At 33.0% G+C, this 15,089-nt stretch overlaps 1 protein-coding gene across 1 annotated transcript in view; it reads right to left on the reverse strand.

Moving 5' to 3' along the window:
* Nucleotides 1–6,527, reverse strand: part of LOC111749764 (protein piccolo-like) — a 74,328-nt gene extending 67,801 nt beyond the window's left edge. Inside the window, 1 exon segment of the mRNA XM_064290402.1 lies at nucleotides 5,745–6,527. Within this exon segment, the coding sequence (XP_064146472.1) occupies nucleotides 5,745–6,527 (783 nt within the window).
* Between the last annotated feature and the right edge of the window lie 8,562 nt (nucleotides 6,528–15,089).

Below are 15,089 nucleotides of genomic sequence, written 5' to 3' on the forward strand. Positions count from 1 at the left end.
AGAGCTCCATATAACCAAATACTAAGCCCTGGATTTAGCAGCAATAATACTTTAACCAGCAATAAAAGTACACACAAAACAAACGGTGTTCAAATTTTGGGCTCTATCAGGAGAGCTGCAGTGTTTGAATCATACTGTTATATGAGATGTAGACTTCAATAGTGCAGTAAAACCTGTGAGAGCTGGAATTCGACAGGACTGCCTTGTTTTTCCTGGTCTCAGAAGCTTTCCGCCTTTAACAGTCTTGCTACTTTTCTATCGCTCGTTTTAGTGGACAATATTTCAGTTTTCCTTCTCTGACAGGTTTCTGGTTTACACACCTCTATCTTTCTCAGGTTTTATTGTGTTTTGTTTAAACACAGGTAAAAAGAAAAATTATTGTAACAAAATTCTAAAATATTAAACTAAAAAAGCATGTACCTTTCAAATTGTTTATTCCACTTCAGAATAAAGTTTAATTCCATTCAACAAACATATTTTGAAGATAGGAATGGATGGAGAGACAAAATGATGTGACAACAAAGAAATCCAAACACCATATAGTAATAATATGAATGACACAGATAACACATAAATGAGTAAAAAAATATAAAACATGTAAGTAAAAAATTGCACCAAGTATTTGGGATTATAGTGGGAGCTGCTAAGAGACAAATAATTTTAATAATAAAAGGGCAGTGTGCTAAATGTATCATAGAGAAAAAAAAGTATCATGTGTAGTGGTTAGGAACATAGCTCTTCATAACTGGACTATAATCCTAGATCTGGGGCCATCTAGCTCTGTGATCTTCAACACAGCACTTTAGTTTCCCCACCTGTGAAACAGATAGGTAATATCTACCTCATCAATTAGTTGTATGGTTAGAAAGGACTTAACTCAGTGCCTAGAATATAGTAAGAAGTAATTTAAGAATATTATTTTGAATTTAAATGAAAACCAATCTAAAATTTCAGTAGGGAGTTTAGCAGCAGGAAATGTACCTGCCACAAGGGAAAATCATGTAGGTTCATGGAAGAGGTGCTATCTGAGTGACCTGGAAGTCCAGGTAGGATCTTCTGATAGGGAAACATGAGGGCTGAGTGTCAGTGGACATTGAGGATGCTTCCAGAGTAAAGGATCAAAAGGGAGAAAGTACCAAGCTATGGCTAGGAGTCACACATAGTCACATTCAGTTGTTTTTTTTTTTTTTTTATTTCTTACTAGTGGGGTACATTAAGGGATGACTGAAAGTTTATTTGGGTCAGATTTCAGAGAATTGAGAGAGCCAAGCTAAGCCATTTAGACAGGGGTCTCTGCAGTGGGTTTCAGGTACTTGGTAGATATGCAAGATGATCTAATAAACAGCAAGAAAACATGAGGATTTTTATTGTATTGACTTTTTCTCTGACATAGGAAAGAAATTAAATTTTTACTAATTTTAATAAGTATACTGGCACAAGTATTCTCACTTATGTCAGTTGGTCACAGGTTCTGTGAGGAATCCTGGGAGAAAACTGGGAGTTTTACCATGAGAAGAAATTACAATGAGGCCATCATTACTTCATTTGCTCACTTTTAGTGAATTACAGCTTATTGTTGACTTAGGCAGATTTGTAGCCTATATTTTTAAACTAAACCAACTTTCAGATAAATTGCATAAAAAAGATTCCTGCAAAGAAATTATGTGTTAAAGATAATACTTACAATGTAAGAAATACACATATAAGACACACATGTATATACACATTAATAAAGAAATGGAAGCTATCATATTGTTACAAGCTTTTCATCAACAGCATTACAAGGTAAAAAAATGATGACCAGTTTAATTCAGCTTGACAAGAAGCTGGTCAAAATGTTTGACATTATCAAGAAAATTATTTGAAATTTATATTTATATCATTATCACAAATAAATCCTCTAAACACATAACATGCTTTGGAGTTATAACCAATGACATGACACCATCATAAACCTCTATAATTTTTAGCAAATGAGTATTATAGTGCTTTACAAATTTTCACTAAAATGAATAATAAACATTTAGAATGTTCTTAGAGTTTTCTTATTTAATAGTAAAAGTCAAAAAAAGTCATACACCATTGGGAGAACACTAGTCATTTCTGCTATGAAAAAAAGGCTAAAGTAATGTGGAAAACAATATGGTGGCAAACCTAACTGCATTCCTTTGCAGAAAATATTGTTGGAAGGAATAAAGAAGTAATTTAGGAAGGTTTCGGGAGCTGGAAGAGTAGAACAAATTTTAAGTAGGGGAAGGTTTGGTAATAGTAGAATCAAAGTGCAGATATTTCTAACACGTTAGCTTATAAAAAAAAAAAAGTATTCATTATTTCTGTTTTAATAATAAAATACTTTAAAAATTACCATTGTGTGAGTCCCTAAAGAAAAAAAAAAGTCTCAGTATTGACTTATTTAATAAACGTATATATTTACATATGTACATATATATGTATGTGTATATGTACATATAATTTTTTTAATGAAAAAAATCCCGGTGAGTGGCTTACCTGATTAAAATTATTTTTTTTTTAATATTGGTTAAGTTTAGAGAGATAGCAAATTCATTTACTGCATCTATTATAAGTAAGCCAGAATTGGACACAGTGCCTCAGGATGCTACTGATGTGTTATATCATATACTAAGAAGACTTTTATATTTTGAAGAATATTTTTAATATTTTGTATAAGATGGGAAATAAGTATGAAACTATTTTAACCACAGAGGTTCAGCAAATATTTCATGGAAAATTACTTAACATAGCTGTAAAATGTGAAGATTTAATTATTTTTAAACAAAAACAGAAGAAATCCAAAGTTGTTTAACTTTTTGGTGATGACAAAGTGGTTACTGACAGTATGCTATTTATCAGATATTTAGAAAGAAAATAAACACTGGTTATGAGTAACGTGATAAAAAAAAACGTGATGCCTGATAGGTAATTAGGAAGTAAATAAATACTGCCTTTTCACGAATATGATGACGTGGAAACAGCCCTTTGAAGGTAGATATCTGGAAATCATAATGTGATTATGCTTCTTAAAATGACATGTCACCTTTAAAAGCTGTCATATCTACTCATTTTAAAACTTTTAAACAGAATATTGTAATCTCTTTAAGAATCTTTTAGATTAAGAACTTCAGTGGGCTTTAAAACACCACATTTTTTAATGAGTTAGCAAGAACAAATGATTGGTATTAAGGGAGATTATCATTTGTGGAATTTCCACAATTTTTTTCATGATTAGTTTTTAACTCCATACTTGTTAGTCAGGTAGCAGGACTTTGGCAAATCTTTGCAATCTTTCATCCACTTCTTCCATTTCTGGTATATCCTGTGGATTAACTTTTTCTAATATTATAGCCATTAAAACTACATGTCAAAATACCAAAATGAGCTTAATGAATAAGCAGTATTTCAAACAACTCTAATGTTATAGAACAAGAGTTTCAAAAATATTGTAGCCAATACTCTCAAAGATACTATTTTTAATCATGTTTCAATGTGATCAAAATATTTATAGTTAAATAAATACAATATCATTTTGTGTATTTCATAGATTTTTATTTTCTATTCTTTGTGAATGTTTTATACTACAAATAATATATTAGTAAAACAGTGCACATATTCAATGTATAAATTAAAAAATGTATACAGTTTTAGGTTGCAAAATGTAAGTATTGATGGGGTGCATGACCAACATACTTGGAGACTTGTTGTTTAACTTATATTTAAAAAGGAATAGAGAGTTATTAGAAATATCCAAGTGATGGAGTCAAATTATCCAAACCCTGGCGAAAAATGACCTGATAACTCTATACCAAAGAGGTAAGAAATAGAAGGCATGGTGATCAGGAACTATATTACTCAAATTATTGCAGAATGGTCATAAATGCCATAAGTAGGGTACTTTCCTTAGGAATAGAAAAAAAAAAAAAAGGGATAGGAGTGTGAAAAATCAGATGTGGAAAACAAAGGACAGGTTAGAAGAAACCTCAGATTACTCTGAAGATTAGTGATGAAGACACTAGCCACTGGGTGAATGATGGTGTCATTATCAGAAAGTCAGAAGTAGAAAATCCTTCTATTGAAAAGTATATAAGACCTTTGGAATTTGAATCGTTGAATTTGAGTTTACTTTGAGGCTTTGAAGTGTAATTATCTACTGTACTCAAAAATGCAGCGCTGACACTCAGAAGAGGGGCAGGAAGTATACAAGTGGGTTTATTAATTACTCATGGAAGACATCCTAAAGGGAAGAACACAGAACTCAAAGGACAACACCACTGTTTGGAGACTAAAAGAAAAACGAAAACTCATGAAGACAGTCAAAGTCGTGGCTTATTAGAAAGACAAAACAGAAGGAGAAAGCAGGGTCAGGGAAGCTAAGAGCAGTTTCAAAAAGGAGGAAATGATAAAAACTATCAAGTTCTGCAAAATGGTAGCCAGAAGCATTGGGGGGTGGGTGGTAGGACAGTGGTGTTGGCTAGATTCACGAATTAGAATGAAGAACATACAGGCAGCTGCTTTATTTAATACTTAAGATTCATTCAAATAACAAAGGAAGAGTTGATTCCAACTCATAGCGAGAACCTATAGAACAGAGTAGAACTGCTCCACAGGGTTTCCAAGGCTGTAAATCTTTTAGGAAGCAGATTGCCACATCCTTCTCCCATGGAGCAACTGACCCTTCAGTTAGCAGCTGAGCAGCTGAGCACTTACACACTGTGCCACCAGAGCTCCTAGAGGTGGGTTAGTAAACTTGTTATTAAAACAGTAAACAAACAAAAAAACCAAGTGAACCAGAGTCAGAAGAATGGGTTATAAGTTCTAGTTAGAGCTCTAATATTAAAATATCATTTAATATCCCTGCAAGTCATTGCTTCACCTGTGAATTAAAATGTCAGCTAGATATGATGTAAGATTTATTCCAGTTCTAAAAAATCAATTACTCTACAAACGACATAATTGCTTATGCAAACATTGGTTAATATGGGATACTCTTAAAAGTTTTCACTAAAGAAAAAGCAAAGTGTATATATATATGTATGCATGTAAATATGTATGTGTGTATATATTACAGATTATGCTTGCATTATAAGTAATCCTTAATATTAAACGCATTGAACAAAACTCATAATAGAGCCCAGTATGCTAAAATCACAATCATGCTAAATACTTAGTAAACTATTTAAAATAAATAGTAAATTTTAAAATAATTTTTGTTCTAAATTTTAGCTACAGTTTTTTTTTTTTTTTTTTTTTTTGGCAATCACAATTATTTAAGCCATTTTATGGCCGACCATACCTTAAAAGGCTTAAAGTTCGAAGAGACTTGATGTCTCTTGGGTAACCAAGTTGCTAAGTGGATAGAAACTTATACAGACACAAACTATTTTATGTTAAAGGCAGATACCAATTTTATGTTCCCAGTGGGGAGGGTGGGGGGAAGAATAATTTAAAATTGTAAGAAACACTGATTTATCACACTATATGATTTTGATAAATTATTAGATAGGCATAACAGACAGAAAAATACATTTTACAGCTATGTTTTATGTAAATTTGATGAACTAATCTCTCAAGAGGCCAACGTTCTTCATTACAACAAACGATTGTTATACTTCTCTGAAAAGGCCATTCATTTTCACTTAATTACCATTAAGCAATTTGTGTGCTTGGGCAAAAAAAAATCAATAAATTACATATGTGAGGCTGTGCAAAGTTAAGAAAACATAACTTACTGTTTTTTCTTTCCTAGTTTCCACCTGATCAGATTTTGCTATGCATGTTGCTTTTGTCTGTTCTTTTATTTTTTGGGTTGTTTCATCATCTCCCTTATGCAAACCCTGACTTTTGTCAGATGGTAAATCTTCCATCTTCGTCTGTGGTTGTTTCTCTTCTTGCACCGCCTTTGGAGCCACTCTGACTTGGAGCTTTTCTTCAGCAATTTGTGCCTGAGTTTTAAGTAAGTCATGTTTCTGTTTCTCCTGTAGAACTGATGTTTTTAGTTCTGGAGATAATTTTTTGTCTTCAGAGGCTGGCTTTTTGTCTTTGGCAGTTGGCTTTTTTTCTTCAAGATGTGGCTTTTTGTCTTCAGGTCTTGACTTTTTTTCTTCAGGGAGTGGTTTTTTTCCTTCAGGGAGTGGTTTTTTTCCTTCAGGGAGTAGCTTTTTTCCTTCAGGGAGTGGCTTTTTTTCATCAGGGAGTGGTTTTTTTCCTTCAGGGAGTGGCTTTTTTTCTTCAGGGAGTGGCTTTTTTTCTTCTGGGGCTGGAGTTTTGCATTTCTCTAGCTTACTCTCTTCCTGTTTTTGATCAGTGCTTGCTTTGGGGCGAATTGTTTCAATTGATGGTTCTTTTACTTTTTCAGCTTCTCTTTTTACTTCCTGTTCTTTCTTTTTGTCTTTTACTTGGGCAGCTATCACTTTTTTCTGAGATGGTTGCTCTGTAGGCGTAGGCATAGAAGATGCTACTGGTCCCAACTGTGAAGATGGCATTTTGCCCACATCTGCAAACTGTCCTGACATCGCTCTCTGGGTTTGGCAATTTAAACAAAGCCATTCTTGAATCTGCAAATAAAATAGCAATGAATAGAATAAATATAATGTATCTGTTTTGGTGCATTTACCAAGTTAAAATTTAGCATTTTTTTTTTCTTGTATACAGAGTTGAGTTACTGGTTTTTTAAAATAAGGAAATAATGATTTATAAAAAGTTTACAAGAAATCTCTAGAGACTAGCAACTCACGGTCCTCACCATAAAAAAAAATAAAGAAAAGAAAAATTGTATTAAAGATGGACCCAGGGTAACACCCATTTTGGGGGAGAAAAGCATGCATTTGTTTCAAGTAAAATTGTTTTTAAGTTAGTGCCTTCAAAATTAGTATTCCTATTAAAAATTTATTCAAACACTATTAGATTTCATAAGATTTTTATGTTTAACAACCAATTAATCAAAAGTTCTTTTAGAATTTAGCTTCTCTTTTTATCTCTTGACTTGTGTCAAATGTAGCTCTATCTACCAGGGTAGAGCTTTACACGTGTAAGTAGAATATTTAAGAATCATTGTGCAAATTCTGTGTCTGCTTTAGGATTAAGAAAATAATTTCAAGCTTCATTAAAATCACAGTTCCACATGCAGTTAGGCAAGGAGCACTCACAGGATCAAATTGTTGTTTGGTATCTTTTCCCCAGAGTTTTCTCATTTGCTGACTAAAACATTTCCTTATATCTCTGCTCCTCAACTTGTGAGTTGTGGACCACCTGAATCAAATCAACTGAGATGCTCCTGAAACATGTAAATTCCTAGGAGCACACCAAAATTATTTTATCAGAATCCCAGGGGTGGGTAAAGAGAAATCGGGCTTTTTGATAAACATTCAAATTAATCTTTCGCAAAAAAAAAAAAAAATTCCTTGCTGTTGATATGTTTATGATCTTTTGCAAACTAAAGACTAAAAGTTACTCTTTGTTAAAAATACATGATAAATCATCACATAGGACACAGTTTATGTTTAATAATATTGCAGAATTCTTCCCATATTGATGTATATTGACCTTTGTTTCTTATATTACAGCTATGATAAGAAATAAAGGTTGTACATGTAGCTTCTAATTGTTATCATTTAATGAGTATTCATTCTGCCAGGCACAGGGCTGGAGGGTCATGGAAATAATATTGCATTGATATTATGCATTATCTTTGGAAAAGTTCAATTTCAAAGTACTTTTCATACTGGCTCACACCTTCCAGTTGCTTAGCTTAAATTATTTAGAGACAAAAATCATGTATTGTTCTAGAATACTACCAGAGCTCTAAGTTTCATCCCTTACTTCAGCTTCCAACTTCTTTGGAGACATTAAAAATGTTGCTTAATATCTATGACCGTTTCACAATCTGTAAGCCATTAGAGCTCTTACTTGCTATCTAAAAGCATAAAGATAAAAGTCAATTATTTAACTTCAGTAAAATATTGCCTGTAAAACATTAGTATGCATTATGGGTTCATTTGCTTTTTGTGTGTATGGTCACCCAATACTAATATTCTTTTTAATCTCATGTCTAAGCTGCCCTGGAGTGAACTCTGGCTTCCCTCTATATAAAAGTCACAGGAAAGAAACTGATTTGATTCTTTATGTAAAATATTAAAAGCCCCAGCTCCTGTGTTGAACAGACCCTAGAGAAGGCAGTTCCATGATACCTATAGAAAATCGAGTTTAATCTGTACTATGGTTTTAAAACATTATTTGGCTGAGCCATATCTTAGGAATATTTTCATTCAGAGCTTGGCTTCTTTTTAAAACAAAAACACATTCAAACAGCTTCACCACTGTGCTGTTTTGTCACATGGATTCTAAAAATCAAATGCAGGTATTTCCTGAGCATTCCAGTAGGCCCATATCCTAAAGTAAGTAAGTTAAGTTAGAGTACCTTTAAAATACCAGGGAAACAGGTTTCAGTCCATTGGAAGTTCTTGTAACTAGAAAAATATGGTTATTTTAGCTGGATTTTACTGATAAATTTTTCTTGCGAAGTTGTAATCTCTTGCTACTTATAACATACGTCAGTGTTATGCAGTTATTATTAAAAGGAATATGTTTTGAGAATATAAAACGCAGTGATTATTTCAAGGTGGTATACTCGTTATTTTTATGTTGCTGTTGTCGTTAAGTTGATTCCGACCCCAATTGGGTGGAGTAGAACCACACTGCATACGGTTTTCAAGGCTTTGACATTTGGAAGCAGATTGCCAAGGCTTTACCTTCAAGGTTCTTCTAGGTAGATTCGACTTGCCAACTTTTGGGTTAGTAATGCAGAGCTTAACCTCTTGCACCAGCCAGAGACTACATTATTATTATTATGTTTATACCATTTGAAATTTAGATCATAGGATAAAAGGTATAATCTATTTAATCTATTATGTCACATAAAACGCTTCATTTTCCTAATTTAGAATAATAGGTGGTAAACCTACAAGCAGTGATGACCCCAACACATTGCTAAGGTCTGCAATGCAAAGAAAAGGCAATAATTTAAATCTAAGAGACAAAGAATCCTATCTGGAGATCCGTACTGGTTAGTTCAAATGTTTGGCTTAAATTCCCATCCATCTGTTGCACCTAACATTTTTGATTGCTGCTACTTTGCCATTATTTATTAAATTATTTTTTTATATGCTTAGTTACTTGGTTACATGATTGATTTTCAGTGTGAAAAAATAAAGCCAAAACTAATTCTTTTGTCTTTACGGTTTGAGGAACTGTCACCAAAATTAATTTTGAAACTGCTATTTTTAGTATGTCAAATAATGATAATTACATGACAATTCATTCATATACCTATTCTGTATATACCTATTTTGTGTATATCTATTAAGCATATGTACCATTTGGAAAGTGTGTGTGCAAGGCTTATTCCATCAAGGAACTCACATTCAAGTAGAAGAAATAAGATATGTTTCAAAATAACAATAATATATAGTAAAAAAGTAAAGTCAAAGAGAAGAAGAGATATCATTTGGTAATTCAGAAGAGAGCTACAAGATTTTCCCTAAAAATAGACAAATTAAAAAATTAGGAATGCAAAACATATCCGTGTTTTGCCAATAAGATTTATGGTCATGATTTGACATAACAGAAACATGGACTGCTTTTTTTTTTTTTTTTTTTTTGGCAGTTAGTGAATGTGTAAAGTTAAGGACATCAGATTAAGGCTTATTCTATTTACACTGACAATCAATTCTTAAGCAAACTAGCAAAACCATGTAAAAAGGCAACGAATAAAAAGATATATTCAGCTAAATAGATGGGATTGAAGTAATAAATGCGTTGCTTGCCTGTAAGGGGATAATTAATGGTAGATAAGGCTGACGAGGCAAGTTGAGATTCTCTCTTATGTAGCACTTTTTGCCAAATAAAGAAACTTAGACACTTTGTAAAATACATTGGGATTCAGTGAAAGTTTCTGTAAAAGAGAAAGATCTGCTATTTTAAGACTGGTCTAGCAGAGTATGGTTACCTATATTGGAAGAAATTAAACCTAGTGGCAGTAAGAAACTAAACTATTAGAGGAAATGGAAAGAATGTGATGGATTTAACAGAAACATCAAATGAATTCAGTATGGAACATAAGGAATTTGATAAACTGTAAGTCACACAGAGCATTTTTTAAACAGGCAAATCAAAATGCTGAATTGGTGGTCTCATATGTGTGTCTCCTCTCCTTTCTGCAGACATAGAACCAAGATTAGAATGTCGGCAAATTCAGCAAGGAGGGGAAGTTATAATAACAATAAGTAATTGACATGGGGGGAGAAACCACAAACCTATATTCAGACTAAAATTTTTATATTTCCTTAAACAGGTAGATTTAATTTTTTTATTATTAAGAAGGAGGGCAAGAGTATTAGTAGGGGAAAAGACAGAGGCCAGAGTAAAATCAAAAGTGGAACTAAGAAAAGCAAAATAGGGCAAATGTTTGATGATAACTAAAAAGAGTAAAATGAATATTCACTAAAGTTCATTTTGGGCAATATGGGCCCAAATATATCATCAACTGCAAGCACAATTACTAGAAAAATTTGCTTCAAAAAACCAATTTTGGAAATCCTCTATGATCAGATAAGAAGATGTAAAAATCTGTGGGTCACAATTCGATCACATTCTTTACCAAAAATAATGCCAAAGATTTTGTATCACTGTATTCAGAAATGTCAATTAGAAAGTATTCTCGTTCCAAGTTCAAAAAAATGTGATAAGCACTCTTAGTTACTCAACAGCCACATCATTAATTACTTAACAATGTTTCAATTCCAGTAGCAGTCTGGGAATATATTAAACAAGGATTCCTGAAGTTACATAAAAACTCAATGCATAACATATCACTACCATAACATGACTTTTACTAGATAAAAAGAATTGTCAGGTATAGTATTAACTCTTTCTATAAGACTTGCACTTCTGAATCCACGACTATGGATATTTTGCCTCCAAGGTTAACTATTAAGTGAGTTATGGTTTTACCCTTACAATATTTCCTTATAGTCAGTGAGATAATCAGAAAATAAATATATATGCAGGTCTTTAACAATTAAAGGTATTACTATTATATTGCTGAGTTTAGGACATAGAAAAATATAAAATATAGATGTTTACATAGGCTTTGAAAAACAAAAACATGTTAGTCATCATTATGGATGTTCTCAGGCCATTTCTGTTTGTTTTTCTGTGATTTTTAAATGTATTTTATGTACACTATTATACATATCTCCTAATGGTATAAAACATAAGTTTATTTTTTTATTATTAATAAATGTATTAAATAAACTCATAAAGCTTTCCATACTATGGACCCATCACATGTTTACTCAATGCTTTCACATTGATAACCAGCATACGTAACGTCTCCCCAAGTTGGAAAAATTCAGATAAACAAAGAGTACATAAAAAATACCTGCACGTTGATCAGAACATACCCCAATATATTCATTTGTCAGCTAGTACCCAACAACATGTTAATAAAATGAATACATTTAAAAAATTATATCATCAGGCTTGTTCAAAACAAAACAACCCTCTAAAAATCCATTAGTCTTACAAAGAGGAAATGAGGGCAATAAAAACCCAGAAAAGGGATGCTGCTGTTCTACTCAGCACTTTTCCATCAATAAGCAATTTGCTTTATATAACATTTCAGCTGTAACTATAGCAACAATACCATTAAGGAAAATCTCAGAACTTCAGGGCTGCCTATTTATTTTTCTAGGTATCTTTTCTGAAGCATGATGATAAGACCGGCAGCAGGTTGAAAGTTTGCCTTTAGATTAAAATGACAGAGAAGTGATGGTCACAAACCCTATGTGAACATGTATATTTATATCTGATAAATCTTGCAATAGCATTTCAACACAAATTTTCATTAAAAGACAGACTAGACTTATTTCGGAGCTCCTATGGTTTCCATTAACAGATGTACAAGCAGAGGCTCAGTAACCCCTTCTGAAAAGGAAAGCCAAGCAATGAAGGGGATTGATACGACAATACCACTGAGTTCCCTGCCTACTATGAGGCTTTTGCGTAAACATTAAAATTTGTATAGTTTTTTTTTTTTTTTGGTATGTGTGGTTGTCTGCTTACCAGAGATATTTCCTTTTTAAGCAGAGTAATACTTACACTAATAATCTACTTAGAAATCACCATTTTACTCACTGACAGATCTAAAATCTGAGGAATAATGCTTCCTGTAACTTGTTATTTATATCAATGTCACTTACAATCTCAGCAGTTATGCTTTTGTATTTGCCTAAGGCCCATTCACTCTTACCATTCAATTCACATCCTGGCAAGCAGAATTTTTGCTTATAAAATTTCTAAATTTATTGCCTTTTTTTCATTTGCAAAAGGGAGAAGGATTGAATTCATAGGTGATACTCTCCTTTTTTAAGTTGTTTAGACTATACAATCCGGATATTAGAAATCTATGATCACTGGTGAGATTACTCTTTACAAGTAAACATAAGGATGTCTTTGTGCTTCCATTCTTACTTTGTCCCTCTTAACAATGAATAAATACAGGTGTTAGGTCCATTCCACATCGCACGCTTTTTCATAAGAATATGTAGCTTCCTTTGGATTTTTCTTCCTTTTACAGTCATGGAAACAAGAATAAATTATGTCTGAAATACATAACTGAATGATCAGTGCCCTGCATTTTCTTCATATGAAGCAATTATAAACATAAGAATTATACAGTAATATATTAGAACAACATCATATGATGAGAAAATACAAATAGTCAACTTCTAATATTAAGTTTCAGTGGAAATTTTTAATATAGAGTAGGAATCAATCAAGAAACCTGAAAGAATATTAGATTCTCTTTGAGTCTTATACTGGGATTATCATTCATAGGTCTAAATTGATCAGTGACTTTGTCCCTGTGATGGCTAAGATTGTGTGTCAACTTGGCTGGGGCGTGATTCTCGGTGTTTATATATAATCATCCCTATGAAGGGATCTGCTGTGAGTAGCCACTAGTTGAAAAGGAGTTTCCTTGGGCATGTGGTCTGCATCCAAATATAAGTGGACGTTCTGGCTTTTGCCCTCTCTGGATCCTACAGCTGCCTCCTGTTCATCTGACCTCCGGTTCTTGTGACTTGAGCTTATCTGCCGATCTTGGGGTTTGTTGATCTTCACAGCCTGTGAACAGGAGCCCTGCTCTCTGATCTGCTGATCTTGGGTTCACCAGCCCCTGTGGCTACATGAATCAGGAGAAGCCTCTATCCTGAGCCACAGACTGGGGACGTTCCAGCCTCTACAATCCCGGGAGCTGTTTCCTTGATATAAATCTCTCTATATAATTATATAAATATAAATATATTTTTATATATTTATATGCTTTACTGGTTTTGCTTCTCTAGAGAACCCAGTCTAAGACAGTCTCTATCATCTTTTCTTTTTTGCATATATTTATTTCTGAAAGACTCCTACACTCCCATGTACCCAAATAAAGTCTCTTCTTCATTCATTTGAAACTTATAATGTAGGTTCATACACAATGTAAGGCACATTAACAAACATTTACATAAACATATTACATAAATAGGCAAATTCCAACCAGAATCATTTAAATTATAATTAGGATTAACAACTATATGCGATTATGTAATAAATGTGTTGCTGCTGGTGGATTCGGACTGCCGACCTTTTGGTTACCAGCCATTACACACTTAACCACTGCACCACCAGGGCTCCCTGACTATGTAATATTATGTTTGATATTCTTTTTTCCTTTTTTTACCAAACCATGATCATTTTTTCTGGTCACTTTGTCATCACTATCCAGCTTCTTGGATTATTTGCTCAGCATACAGATAGAATAGGTATGGTGAAAGGATACAACCCTGATGCACACCTTACCTGACTTTAAACAATGCAGTATCCTCTTGTTCTGTTCAAACAACTGCCTCATGATCCATGAACAGATTCCTCATGAGCACAATTAAGTGTTCGGTAATTCCCATTCTCCACAATGTTATATGGAAACCCTGGCAGTGTAGTGGTTAAGAGCTATGGATGCTAACCAAAAGGCCGGCAGTTCGAATCCACCAAACACTCCTTGGAAACTCTGTGGGGCAGCTCTACTCTGTCCTACATGGTCACTATGAGTTGGAATCAACTCGATGGCAACAGGTTTCAACAACATGAAATATATATACATAATATATATGTATTCTTAAACTAAGAAGGTAATCTGAGCATTTGATGTTTTAAATAAATAATATTTGAATATTTATGCATTAATGCATTAATTAAAATACCTATGCATTAATACATTAACATATTTTTGACAGAACCCATTGAAGAAAATTATAAGCTTACTTCCTTTTACAAGTACCAAATGTGTGTGTGTGTGATTATATAATTATACAAATACATATTTATTTGTGTGGATAAGATGTAAATAGAGAAATGACTTCTCACTGGGAAACAATGATGCACTAAACTTATGGGTAACCATATATATACTGGGTTCACTTCTGTTAAACTGTTCTAAAAACACCCAGAGGAGAGGCTTATATGTGAATTCATGGTACTTCTATTTATGATTATGTGTTCTATTTTACTAAGTTCTAGACTGATGGTTATTCATGTATTACAAGCAATTGTGTTAATAGTTGGTTATTTTATAAAAATTTTGTGAATGCAAACTCCTTTTTTTAATATAATCTGTTCTACTCATTCTGTTCTTTTAGAGTTGTATTTTGTTATATTCATATTGAAAGGCCCATGTATTGATTTTACCAAAACCAAAAAACCAAACCTGCTCCATCGAGTTGATTCCAACTCATAGCCACCCCAAAAGACAGAGTAGAACTGCCCCATAGGGTTTCCAAGGACTGGCTGATGGATTCAAACTGCCAACATTTTGGTTAGCAATCATAGCTCACCACAGCTCTTAACTACTGCGCCACCAGGGCTCCATATATTGATATTAGATATGTGAATAATTATATCAAAACAAAAAAAAAACTTTTTTTTTTTTGGTCACTAGTCAGCATTATAAGCAATGAGTGATTGAATTATAAAAC

This window comes from Loxodonta africana, chromosome 8 (assembly GCF_030014295.1).
Source record: "Loxodonta africana isolate mLoxAfr1 chromosome 8, mLoxAfr1.hap2, whole genome shotgun sequence".
Taxonomy (NCBI): domain Eukaryota; kingdom Metazoa; phylum Chordata; class Mammalia; order Proboscidea; family Elephantidae; genus Loxodonta; species Loxodonta africana.